At 45.0% G+C, this 14,267-nt stretch overlaps 1 protein-coding gene across 1 annotated transcript in view; it reads left to right on the top strand.

The window, feature by feature from the left end:
* LOC124556454 (homeotic protein distal-less-like) overlaps nucleotides 1–13,848 on the top strand; it is a gene marked incomplete at its 3' end in the record, with an annotated part of 298,563 nt that extends 284,715 nt beyond the window's left edge. Inside the window, exon 4 of the mRNA XM_047130405.1 lies at nucleotides 13,747–13,848. Within this exon, the coding sequence (XP_046986361.1) occupies nucleotides 13,747–13,848 (102 nt within the window). The remainder of the gene's footprint in view (nucleotides 1–13,746) is intronic.
* Between the last annotated feature and the right edge of the window lie 419 nt (nucleotides 13,849–14,267).

The raw sequence follows: 14,267 nt of genomic DNA, 5'->3' as shown, positions 1-14,267 counted from the left end.
CGAATGACAGTAGTCTTTGTAAAGTAGAAAGAATGCACAGTAAACTACGACAGTGTTTTAAACGATCAGTTGAATGTCATTATGCCATTTCTGTAGTGTATTTCGTAACGCATCTGTCCTATGTCATCAAAGTGACTGCGTTCACTCAGCTGCACGAACTGACATATGTATGCGTGCCCATGTTATTCAGAAGACTGAGATCGCGATTTGGCGAATACTTTTTCTTCAGTGTCAAGGTTGCTGTCATCCTACAGCATATGGTACAAATATCGAACGACTTTTCTGTGCAATGGTTCAAATTTTTAAGCCCCCTTAAGACCTATGAACACTGCTTGACGTTACTGCATGGCGTGTTCAGCTTAACGTTTGGCCTGCTGAACGAATTCAGAGACTATCCGGTACATATGCAACTCTGTTGGCTAAATGTAGGGAACCAGTATTGAGGAAGACTGTGGACTGTTATCTTACCTCCACAGTGTGTCTCGCGCATGGATCGTGTGAGTTAGATAAGAAAAATTAATAGTTTACCGAACCACATCGGCAGTCATTCCTCCGCTGAATATACGGATGAAACATAACTTCTTCTTCTTCTTATTCGTTGTCTTTCCCCATCTCTTTACGGGATCGGCATCGTTATATGAGTTTTTCTATGCTAGTGACGGTTGGTGGCAGGATGCTCTTCCTAACACCAGAATGAAGCAAGACATCATATCGGTATAATATTGGTATCCTCTGCTAAGTATTTATGTGGCTGCAGATGTAGTTGATGAGATCACGGCTCCAAAACGAGTAGTCTAGTATAATGTTATTTAATTGTGACTGAGCTGATTAATGTTCACATTGGAACACCTCCCTTTGTTTTATTTCAACTATTTTTATATTTTATGAGATATATGTATGATTTATTCGGTGCTAAATGAGTAAATAAACTGGATACAATCGAGAAACGGGGACGAATTGCTAGTTATGTTACCTACAACTCTGCGTATTGAGGGCCCAAGGTTCCGTTGATGCACCATTTAGTCCGGCCTCAGAATTGTGTTTTCTACAGAAATTACGCAGTGGTACACGGCAGTAGCGTAATGTCCGAAGGCTAACTGCATTCAAACTATGTGTGGTACAGGCGGAGTAATTACAGTGGCTTCCGTAGTGACGTGAGGTCGTAGTATCGTATTTCGATGGATATTTCGAGTCTCATCCGACTGTAGTAGCGGGCTTTATGTTTTATTTACCTCGTTGCTGTTTCACAGTAATTCCGGTTTCTTCTCTAGCGTGGCTCCAGTCAACTATTTTCTGTAACTTTTCCGTAAAGAGGTAATCTCCAGGTCTCTCAGTATGACAGTTGAGTTTCAGTTAGCTAACTGAAAGCGTTCACAAATAACTCCTAGACGACTGCGAAGCGTTTTCTAGTTTTAGTTGCACTTGCCTAACAGCTCTGCCTGTAACCGCCCAGGAGTCCAAGTCCGCCACAGCTTCATTAAAAGCGTTACCCGCACTTGTGAAACACGTACCTGAGTGCCCATTCCCAACGACCTTACTATCTGCTCGATATTTCTAACTGATCCACACGTTCGAACGCGGGGCATTTGCGACGTTTAGTTGTATATTCGTGACATTTCGCTTTTTAGGACGCTGCCTCAGATAGCAGTGGTGACGTCGTTGAAACTGGAACTTACTATCTTCCGATACGTGTACTTGCTGTAGAAGGCTGTCCGAGAAATTCCTGTCTGCTGCGCTACCCCTGGTTGTGCTATCGACAATTTTTACATGACTTATTGTGCTTGTAGCCCATTTCGAAATGTCAGCAAGATTTGTGGTCATTAGCAAACTACCTCTTAGTCATAGATGGCGCAGGTATCCACGGTGATTTCGTCTTCTGAGTAACCACCCCATCACATTTCATTCAAGCACATGCTGAAATTACCAATGAAACCGACAACTTCAGGTTCCCTAACTTCATGAAATGAAAGGATAAGAGAAAATTACTGTTTCATTAACTGTGCCTCGGGGATGGATGTGTGTGATGTCCTTAGGTTAGTTAGGTTTAAGTAGTTCTAAGTTCTAGGGGACTGATGACCTCAGATGTTAAGTCCCATAGCGCTCAGAGCCATTTGAACCATTAACTTGATTCCGCTGTTTTCCTTCGTTATGAATCAAAGGATGGAATTTATAATAGCACACCCAAATAACAGAAGTCACTATACATCTTTTCCTTAGGCTCTTTTAGTTTTATCACTGCTACCTTTCATCTTTCCTGTGTCAAATTATGTGTGCCTAGGATTAATGTATCTTCAGTTAGCGTTTATATTGGTATTCTAAGGCTGAACTTTTCATTGAAGGTTCCAGTAATAAGTTGCTGGATTTGGGTTGCTTGCGCCAAATTTTCAGTTAAGTCCACTGCAACGCCATTCCTACTAAAGAGATAAGCTGAACACTGGTATTGATGAGCAAGGCCGAGTGTGCTGCAGAATGAGGTGACCATCGACGTCGTTTTTACACCCGACAAGGATAGAGTGGAGAGCCACACACGATTCGGAAAAATCGTTGATGAAGTGTCTCTCAAGTAGCTACGAGAACATGAACTGACGTCTTTCTCTCGTAATCTCGATTTTCACTTGCAGTATGTGTGTAACTGCTTTCTACGATGATGTCACTTGGAAGATGTCCGTCACTTTCACAACTTTCAGTACCGAAATTCTTTCGCGTTTTCTTAAATCGGAGATACTTTGCAAATATATATTATGTACCAAGCGTCGATCTCCAAAAGGTTGACGGTCTTTGACCAAGTATAGTAGGGCGCTAACAAAACGCTGTTTGCGATGCCGAGTACCAGTGAGAAAATCAGAATCGAACGCTAAGCTTGGCTAGTGGTTAAAACGGAAAAAGATTTTCTGGTTGGTCTCTGATGCTCAAATGATGCACATATGGTAAGACGCTATTATCGGTGAGTTAGATATATACAGCACTGAAATCGACCCTGTCGTACATCCTCGTGCTCAACATGCTTGCATTTTTTTTTTTTTTTTTTTTTTTTTTTTTTTTTTTTTTTTTTTTTTTTTTTTTTTGGCTCGTATGGCAGTGCTTGGAGGAGTGATATTTCCAGTATTTCAGTATTTCTGAACTTCAAAAAATGGCTCTGAGCACTATGGGACCCAACTGCTGAGGTCATTAGTCCCCTAGAACTTAGAACTAGTTAAACCTAACTAACCTAAGGACATCACACACATCCATGCCCGAGGCAGGATTCGAACCTGCGACCGTAGCGGTCTCGCGGTTCCAGACTGCAGCGCCAGAACCGCGCGGCCACTTCGGCCGGCTTCTGAACTTCAGTGACTAACTTTGTGAGATGTGTAGATTTCGAAGCACGGTGCAGAATCGGGTTTATATTTATCCATCCGAACATTACACCATTTGAACTCATCACTTCCTCGTTTAGGGAGCATATTTCAAATTTTCTATTTGTGCTTAAATAGGCACCTGTTGTGATTCTTTGTCCCCCGTTTCTTACTATAGGGTTCTCAAATTCCTTTTAATGATGACTTGTGGTTAACTTAAATTTTACTATCTTTATGGCTGATCTACCCTTAGCAACTGGCATTGAACTAGCTCGTGTAATGTTCTGTGTCCTTCAGCAGAGTGAATATTCCTTTGGAATCACTGCAACAAGCAACATTTATATTTTTGATCCACGGTGAATGGAACACTTTGTACACTGTACTGCAAAACTTTAGGGAAAGATAGGTAAAATAACATGAAATATTAACTATTGATTGGAAATTAATGAAAGTGTGGGAGCATGTTACTAGAGGTCTCGCAGCCGTGCACACGAAAATGGACGGCACTTGGCGTTACGTCAGCGTGGCTACAGCTCTGTCCGTGCAACACGACGCAGCTGAAAGAACAGGAAAATATTGTGTGTCAATCAGCGGGTATTTACGGGGGACTGTTGGGATGAACTTCATTACAACATGGCCCGGAGACAACAACTGGATGACTTCACACGGGTAAGGATCATCGGGAAACAGGAAGGAGGACGAAGTGTGACGTGGGTAGTCCAGGAGTTTGGTATTACTCACAGCATTGTTTCACGTGCGTGGAGAGCGTATCAAGTAGATGACCGTCAAATTGCGCAACACGCAAGGAGGGACTCACGTTAAGCAACTGGTGGAGTTGCAGTCACATATAACAGGATTGCAAAGCGCGGAATCACATAATCTAATGCTCCACAGTTGCACGGCGACTACTTTGCTCCCAAATAGCAAAACTCGTTTACTACTTTGTCTCATTTCCTAATCTAATTCCCTCAGCATCACCTGACTTAATTCGATTACATTCCATTATCCTCGTTTTGCTTTTGTTGATGTTCATCTTATATCCTCCTCTCAAGACACTATCCATTCCGTGCAACTGCTCTTCCAGGTCCTTTGCTGTCTACTACAGTCGAATTATATCGCGCAAAAGTTGCCTATTTTTGTAGAGAAATCAGTTTTTATTTCAGAGAAAAATTTCATTTTGCGGAGAAGCCTATAACTTGCTTATGTTGCTTCGAATCGCAATAGCCTCGTCTGTAATTTTGAGGGCAGTGGCTTGCGGTTTGATGAGAAGAACGTATACCTGTGAGTGAGGTGGCTTAACTCATCCGACGGAAATCCTTCACGGCGCTGGTATGCAATCGTGACGAAATGTCGGGCCCAATTCTTAAAGTTTCAGAGCTATCTGATTCCTAAGGGGTTCACCCATTTTCTTGTAACGTATTGTCGATAACTTCTCAGTAAGACGTGGTTTAGGTGACTGATCGAGACAATAAGTAAAGCACTCGTCGTTATGAACTTATCTTCTTGGTCACACTGCTGGTTTGAGAACAGTGTATCGAAGGGAATCTTCATGACTAAACATAAATTTATCTATTGCCACCAAAAATGTTAGTGTTTCATTGCGCATGCGGTCAGCTTACGACTTGTAATATCTTTGACTTCCAATGAGTCCTATTTCGAAATAACTAAAATTGATGAGCACTCCACTTCTGATAACTAAACGTTTCGTTTCAATTAGTGATTTCCACTTTTTGGAATTTTATCTTTGCAGTGGAGATCTCTCTAATTGACAACACTATTTGTGCTATTAATGTTTCACTCTCCAGTGGATTTCACGTTGTTATGCTACGTCCTGACAGTTTAAAACAATTATGGATAGGACTCAGACTACTCTTCCCCACCGAAAGAGGCATTAGCGTAATATAACGTAGGCTGGTATTCGTGAGCTTAGCATTAAGCTGTTTAGGCAAACGCGAGCAGAGCTATGCGTTTCGTCCTCAGAAATAGTAATACATTTAAAACATTAAAACCCATAGAACAGAGTTTGACAAAAATATGACGTCAATGACTTTCCTACGTTAGGATGAAACGAGGATGTAAAATGATGGAAAGAAGATTATGGTTTAAGTCACATTTTGATGATTCTTCTGCGAAGGTACGCTGTCAGAATTTCAAGAATCACCCCTTTCATGTAGCGTCCGCAACCGGATTTCGGTCAGCATCTCATGGCACTATAAGGCCTTCTAAACAAAGAACGCTGTTCTACTTTGAATCTTCACTATTTTCCCAGTGAATTCTACCTGGTAAAGGACTCAGAGAAAGGAGCAATTAATCGTGTACCGGTCGAGCTTTGTGGGTGGACTATACTTCTTGATGATTCTCCCAATGAAAGTCTGGTATCTATATTTACTACGAATAGTCTGTGTGGTCACCTCGTACACATACTCCGAGATATTTTATGGGTGTGACTATTTCCAATAACAGTTTAGAAATCGTGAAATCAAACTAGATTGTCCCACCTTTTCACACACAATAGGATGCATCTCTTTATATTGTTGGTCAAGGATATTCAAGGTATGTGTGTTTGTGCGTGTGTGTGTGTGTGTGTGTGTGTGTGTGTGTGTGTGTGTGTATGAGAGAAAGAGAGAGAGAGAGAGAGAGAGAGAGAGAGAGAGAGAGAGAGAGAGATAGAGAGAGAGGGAGGGATGGTTCAAATGGCTCTGAGCACTATGGGACTTAACTTCTGAGGTCATCAGTCCCCTAGAACTTAGAACTAGTTAAACCTAACTAACCTAAGGACATCACACACATCCATGACCGAGGCAGGATTCGAACCTGCGATCGTAGCGGTCGCGCGGTTCCAGACTGTAGCGCCTAGAACCGCTCGGCCACCCAGGCCGGCAGAGAGAGGGAGAGAGAGAATTTGGTGGCATGGGGAACTCGGAAAAGGGTACACAGAAGTGAGAGTACGGTCTGCAGTACCAAATGTTTATTATGACAAAATCGGTAAAGGGAGCAACATTGTCTTCATGACTCAATGCACAGGCTACGTTACTATGGAGTGGGTGTTCTGGCACTTACTGATAGCGAGAGCGGTCAGAATCAACATCAGTCTTGTAACTGACTGTACTACAAGCCAGCTTACTTGTATAATTCCGTGCTGGTCCGCGGAAACGCAGCCACACATGCTTTTACTGCGCGATACATGCTCTCAGAAGTCGACCAGTCGGCTCGAGACTGTCTGTCCTCCCTCTGAGCGACCCAGAATTTGAAGACAAGTTTCCACTTTGTCTATTGACCGAACGTTCTAGAAAACTATAGAGACCTCACTAGATTCATTGCTGTGTTGATCCTGGCAGCACCTATCGGCTGATCCAGTGTCACGTCTCGGGTGACGCCAACAAATCGTTAGCCGCTCAAGTCTGTTGGGATGAAGCGACATCTGTACCTAGTTACGTTTGTCCTGTTCTGCTCTCGCTATGCGTTTAATTTACGGGACATTGGCCCTTGGCTCTGACATTTATTTATTGTGCTCTGGTATGGATGAACAGCCCTCACGTAAATAATGCGTACTCGTCTCAGTAGAACCAGAAGAACTACTCCACTATACTGCCGTTACACTGGCGTCCAACACTCAGACACATAGCTATTCTTCTGCTAAGAAGACAAGACGCCTTGTTGAAAGAATATTCCAAAATAATGAATAATCTTAAACTTCCCATTCACCAATATATTTACTCGTTGACAACAAAGCGTTCGTTTCAGAAATCACTCAGTCATTCAGCTCAACTCATTGTCATTATCTCTTTGTATCTATCAGTGACTGCCCCCCGTCTCACAGTCCTGTCTCTCTCTTTCTCTCCTTACTATTACTATCTCAATCAATTCTTCCAACTGCTGCTGTCTCTTCTCACTGTCTCTATTTCTCTCTTCCTCATTGTTCAAATTCAAATGGCTCTGAGCACTATGGGACTTAACTTCTAAGGTCATCAGTCCCCTATATCTTAGAACTACTTAAACCTAACTAACCTAAGGACATCACACACATCCATGCTCGAGGCAGGATTCGAATCTGCGACCGTAGCGGTCGCGCGGTTCCAGACTGTAGCGCCTAGAACCGCTCGGCCACTCCGGCCGGCCTTCCTCGTTGTCATTGCCATAGACTCTACTTCTCATTATCACTGGCTCTCACGCACTTCCACTTCCTCTTTCTCTTTATTCCTCTCCCACTGGCACTCTCTCTTTCACCCTGCTCCTAGCACTGTTCTGTTAGTGTCAACTATGTTCCACTGTCACTGTGTCCCTCTCTTTCCCTCACACTGCCATTGTCCCCTTCGCTTTTTCTGTCACACAATCACTGACTACAGTCTTCCAGTATTTATCGCATTTTCGTCGCCTTCCCACTGCCTCTGCCTCCTTGTCTCTCAGCATAGAAGACGCGAATATGTTCACTTGTCAAATTTTTTGTGAAAATTATTAAGGTGCTACGAAATGTAGAACAAGGCAGGTGGTACCCTAGTTCTCATTCAGGGTCTTCTAAACAGGAGCATATTTTTGTATTTTTGTGTTCCGATACGAGGACCCTTCTTTTCCTTGCTACTGCACGGCATGTCATCCATACGAAAAGCGCTTTATGGGTCAGCAAAATTTTGATAGTTTTCTTATGTGAAATTGATACGACGCAAAACTATATAATTTTACACCTCAGGCAGGATTTTACATGCACAAAAATATTGCATATTCTCCAGTACTACAAAATGGGGTTCCCAGAACCCTTCTGATAACGGAGACTCATTGCAGCATATTTCTCCGTGCTATGTCACTTTATAAATTACATTTTCGCCTCATACTGGATTGTACGAGCTAATTTTACGTGTACAAGTAGAATAACTTTGAAAATCTGTGTCTTTGGAACATATAAAGATAACAAGAAAATTTCCAAGGTTGTTCCAGATCGAGACCTTAGGAACATATCGTAAAAATGTCAGCCATTTGCTGTGCATATAGCCGTCTTGCTATCCGCGGATCGATTTTGGTGCCCAAAAACCGTGTTATCCTGGGTTTCTCAGGAACCACACGTCCACCAAATGGTGGCCCCATAAGCTACTTAAGGAGCACAAGAGACCATATTTAATGCAAAAAGAACCAACCGATATGCTCCATTTACCTAAGCTGGATGATTTTGTAATATTCCAGCTTTCCGCCGGCCGCTGTGGTCGAATCCTGCCTCGGGCATGGATGTGTGTGCTGTCCTTAGGTTAGTTAGGTTTAAGTAGTTCTAAGTCTAGGGGACTGATGACCTCAGATGTTAAGTCCCATACTGCTTAGAGTCATTTGAGCTACTCCAGCTTTCCCCTATATTGTACGATAGTTATACTAAGATGATCCTTCTGTTGGTATACAAATGGTCCCTAACGCAAGAGCTATCCAAAACATTTAACCCTGTCTTTCTATCACCAATAGAACCAGAGGTGTTAGCCCCGAAAAAATCCCGTTTTCATTCGTGGTGCTTTGGAACACACAGTGATGGGAAAGAAATCCCAACACCAAGAATGAGTTGTGCGACATAAACAAAAATTGGTAGCGTGTTTCTACATCTGATAGATGACGTCTGTTCCAATTTCGTGCCAGTCATATAAGTTTGGTGATAGTAGCAGCGCTATGAGGATGCAAAGCATGTTTACTTTAAACACACGCTGGAACGATCGTGAGCCTTAGTTACCTTGGAGATGGGACGTAGTGGGTTGATGTCAGTAAAAGATGCCTTTGGGCGGACAAATACGCCATAATCAACCCCTCACTGAATTTGAACGAGGGCGAGTTATACGACTACGAGAAGCCGGATGTTCCTTCGGGAAGACTTGGTAGGAATGTAGCCACTATACATTATTGCTGGCAGAGGTGACCACGTGCAAGTTCAGTCGCAAGATGACCGGATTCCGGACGGCCGGCCATGTGGCAGTACCGAGAAGGAACACCATCGTGTTCGGCCTATGTCTCTGGCGCATCGTACTTCATCTGCAGCAGCAATTTGAGGAGTAGTTGGCATCATATTGACACAACGAACCGTTAAAAATCGGTTACTTCAATGATAGCTCCTAGCCAGATGCCCTGTAGCGTGCATTCCACCGACCACAGACCACCGCCATTTGCGACTTCAGTGGCGTCAAGCGAGAGCTCATTAGACGGCAGGTCTATTGTGTTTCCTGCTGAAAGCTGGCTGTGCTTCGGTGCCAGTGATGGCTGTATGTTGGTTAGGAGGAGGCCAGGTGAGGACCTGCAACCAGCCAGTCTGCGTGCTGTACACGCTGGGTCTACACCTGGAGTTACAGTTTGCGGTGCAATTTCGTATGACAGCAGGAGCACTCTCGTGGTTATGCCACGCATCCTGTCTGCAAATTTGTACGTCAGTCTGGTGATTCGACCTTTTGTGCTGTCATTCATGAACAGCATCCCAGGAGGTGTTTTCCAACAGGATAACGCTCTCCCATATATCGCTGTTGTAACCCATTATGGTCTACAGAGTGTTGACATGTTGCCTGGCCTGCTTGATGGCCAGATCTGCCTCCAGTGTTGCACATTTGGGACTTCATCGGACGACATCTCCAGCGCCATCCACAATTACCGTTAACCGTCCCTGTATTGACCGACCAAGGGCGACGGGGATGGAACTCCACCAACTGACATCTGTCGTCTGTAAAACACAATGCATGTTTGTTCAAACAAATTTCGGGCCTGTAGCCGGTCGTCGTTCAATACTTCGCACGATATTTCAACTGGGCACCTGCCAGTCATCTTCAGGTGAGCCGTCGCAGACTGGCGATAACGTCCTCCGCTCCGCAATATATAACGTACTGTAACTATTCTGCGCATGCGTCAAAAACTTGATAGTTGAACCAACACTGCCCGCCGGCAGCGCCCTCGCTAGTGGAATAGCGGAACTCAGTCGCCCTCTGCGTTGCTGTTTGCCACGGCCGTCGACGCACTCTGTCGTCTTCGATTTGAGCAAATCGTGGAGATGATGGGATTCCATGCACTGTGCAGCTGGTAGCCGCTGTCACGGTTTAACAGATTTTCCGCCAGTCGTATTTGTACGGATTCTTTAATAATGGAGTCCCAAAAAGACGTTGCTGTGGACAAAATCATTCTTTTCTCATACTCCATTGAATGTCCAGTAGAATGTTCAGCAATAGCGGACTTGCTTGGCTGCAAAAGGCGGGTGTAACGTTGATGTTCAGTGCAGCGTTCTTTCACGGTGCGTGTGGTTTGACCTATGTAAGCCATACCACATTGGCACGGTATCTTGTAAATGCCGGCCTTTCGTAGTAACAGATTGTCCTTAACTGATCCCACGAGGTCCGCAATCTTCGATGGTGGGCGGAAAACCACTTTTACCTGAAATTTTCGGAGGATTCTTGCTATTCACACAATGCATGTTTGCTCGCATTCAACATTCTGGTGGTTCCATCAGTTATTAATGAACCAGTATTTCACATCTGCATTGGCTTATCTTGCGCTTACCACTGATCTTGCATTGTTAATCAGTTAAATTTGTTCCCTAGACAAGAGTATTTTCGAAAATTGATTACTCTACATTAATTACACTACCGGCCATTAAAATTGCTACACCACGAAGATGACGTGCTACGGACGCGAAATTTAACTGACAGGAAGAAGATGCCGTGATATGCAAATGATTACCTCTTCAGAGCATTCACACGACGTTGACGCCACCTACAACGTGCTGACATGAGGAAAGTTTCCAACCAAGGTTCCAAAGGCTCTAAGCACTATGGGACTTAACATCTGAGGTCATCAGTCCGCTAGACTTAGCAGTACTTGAACCTAACTAACCTAAGGACATCGCACACATCCATGCCCGAGGCAGGATTCGAACCTGCGACCGTAGCAGCAGCGCGGTTCCGGACCGAATCACCTAGAACCGCTCGGCCACAACGGCCGGCAGTTTCGAATCGATTTCTCATACACAAACAGCAGTTGACCGGCGTTGCCTGGTGAAACGTTGTCGTGATGCCTCGTGTAAGGAGGACAAATGCATACCATCACGTTTCCGACTTCGATAAATGTCGGATTGTAGCCTATCGCGATTGCGGTTTATCGTATCGCGACATTGCTGGTCGCGTTGGTCGAGATCCAATGACTGTTAGCAGAATATGGAATCGGTGGTTTCAGGAGGGTAATACGGAACGCCGTGCTGGATCCCAACGGCCTCGTATCACTAGCAGTCGAGATGACATGCATCTTATCCGCCTGGCCGTAACGGATCGTGCAGCCACGTCTCGATCCCTGAGTCAACAGATGGGGACGTTTGCAAGACAACAACCATCTGCACGAACAGTTCTACGACGTTTGCAGCAGCATGGACTATCAGCTCGGAGACCATGGCTGCGGTTACCCTTGACGTTGCATCACAGACAGGAGCGCCTGGGATGATGTACTCAACGACGACCTGGGTTCACGAATGGCAAAACGTCATTTTTTCGGATACATCCAGGTTCTGTTTACAGCATCACGATGGTCGCATCCGTGTTTGGCGACATCACGGTGAACTTACTTTGGAAGTGTGTATTCGTCACCGCCATACTGGCGTATCACCCGGCGTGATGGTATGGAGTACCATTGGTTACACGTCTCGGTCACCTCTTATTTCGGATTGACGGCACTTTCAACAGTGGACGTTACATTTCAGATGTGTTACGACCCGTGGCTCTAGCCATCATTAGATTCCTGCGAAACCCTACATTTCGGCAGGATAATGCACGACCGCATGTTGCAGGGCCTTTCTAGATACAGAAAATGTTCGGCTGCTGCCCTGGCCAGCACATTCTCCAGATCCCTCACCAATGGAAAACGTCTGGTCAATGGTGGCCGAGCAACTGGTTCGTCACAATACGCCAGTCACTACTCTTGATGAACTGTGGTATCGTGTTGAAGCTGCATGGGCAGCTGTACCTGTACGCGCCATTCAAGCTCTGTTTGACTCAATGCCCAGTCGAATCAAGGCCGTTGTTACGGCCAGAGGTGGTTGTTCTGAGTACTGATTTCTCAGGATCTATGCACCCAAATTGGGTGAAAATGGAATCACATGTCAGTTCTAGTATAATATATTTGTCCAATGAATACCCGTTTATCATCTGCATTTCTTCTTGGTGTAGCAATTTTAATGGCCAGTAGTGTATTTCTACATCTACATCTACATACATACTCCGCAATACACCATAGGGTGCGTGGCGGAGGGTACCTTGTACCACAACTAGCATCTTCTCTCGCTGTTCCACTCCCAAACAGAACGAGGGAAAAATGACTGCCTATATGCCTCTGTACGAGCCCTAATCTCTCTTATCTTATCTTTGTGGTCTTTCCGCTAAATGTAAGTTGGCGGCAGTAAAATTGTACTGCAGTCAGCCTCAAATGCTGGTTGTCTAAATTTCCTCAGTAGCGATTCACGAAAAGAACGCCTCCTTTCCTCTAGAGACTCCCACCCGAGTTCCTGAAGCATTTCTGTAACACTCGCGTGATGATCAAACCTATGAATAACAAATCTAGCAGCCCGCCTCTGAATTGCTTCTATGTCCTCCCTGAATCCGACCTGACAGGGATCCCAAACGCTCGAGCAGTACTCAAGAATAGATCGTATTAGTGTTTTATAAGCGGCCTCCTTTACAGATGAACCACATCTTCCCAAAATTCTCCCACTGAACCGAAGACGACTATCCGCCTTCCCCGCAACTGACATTACATGCTTGTCCCACATCATATCGCTCTGCAATGTTACGCCCAAATAATTAATCGACGTGACTGTGTCAAGCGCTACACAACTAATGAAGTATTCAAACATTGCAGGATTCTTTTTCCTATTCGTCTGCATTAATTTACATTTATCTATATTTAGAGTTAGCTGCCACTCTTTACACCAATCACAAATCCTGTCCAAGTCATCTTGTATCCTCCTACAGTCACTCAACGTCGTCACCTTCCCGTACACCACAGCATCATCAGCAAACAGCCGCACATTGCTATCCACCCTATCCAAAAGATCATTTATGTAGATAGAAAACAACAGCGGACCTACCACACTTCCCTGGGGCACTCCAGATGATACCCTCACCTCCGATGAACACTCACCATCGAGGACAACGTATTGGGTTCTATTACTTAAGAAGTCTTGGAGCCACTCACATACTTGGGAACCAATCCCATATGCTCGTATCTTAGTTAGGAGTTATTTTGTGGTGCTTCGATTATTGTTCAGTCAGTAGCGCATGCTGTCGCATGCGTAGCGATTTATATTTGGCTTGCCTTTTTGATCGTGCTTCATTTGTAGTGCTACACCCTAAATAAATAGTGCTGGTGATTGTGATGTGCTCGAGCGTGGGACAGCGTGTTGATGGCGGGCTGTGGTGTGTTGCAGGTGAAGATATGGTTCCAGAACCGGCGCAGCAAGTACAAGAAGATGATGAAGGCGGCGCAGCAGGCGGTGACGCAGCCGGCGGGCGGCGGCGGCCAGTCGCAGCACCTGCTGGGAGCCGCGCCGCAGCCGCAGCAGCCGCCGCACGCTCCCCCGGCGCCGAGCCCGCAGCCGCCCGCAGGCTCGCTCATAGGTACGCTCTCCCACCTCCTACATGCAAATGGACAACCGTCGTCTGTTTAGTGCAATGACGACCGTGAAAATTGTGCCAGACCGGGAGTCGAATCCGGATTTCCCGCTCATCGAGAGAGGTTGGGAGGTGCAGGGGCTAGCAGTGTATTTAACACTAAATCCTTCTAAAATCTTCATATGTAAATGATTCTCTAAGCCCCCCCCCCCCCCCCATTCGAACTCCGACTTTTGCTGTTGCACATGGATTAAGAAGAAACGCGAACTGACTGTAATCGACCCTGCAAGTGGAGTAGAAAAGAGTTTGGCACCTGCAATAATTTAATTTGATACAC

The sequence above is a fragment of the Schistocerca americana genome, chromosome X (genome assembly GCF_021461395.2).
Source record: "Schistocerca americana isolate TAMUIC-IGC-003095 chromosome X, iqSchAmer2.1, whole genome shotgun sequence".
In the NCBI taxonomy this organism is placed as follows: domain Eukaryota; kingdom Metazoa; phylum Arthropoda; class Insecta; order Orthoptera; family Acrididae; genus Schistocerca; species Schistocerca americana.
The sequence above is the reverse complement of the archived record's forward strand: the minus strand, read 5'-3'. Positions and strand labels throughout refer to the sequence as shown.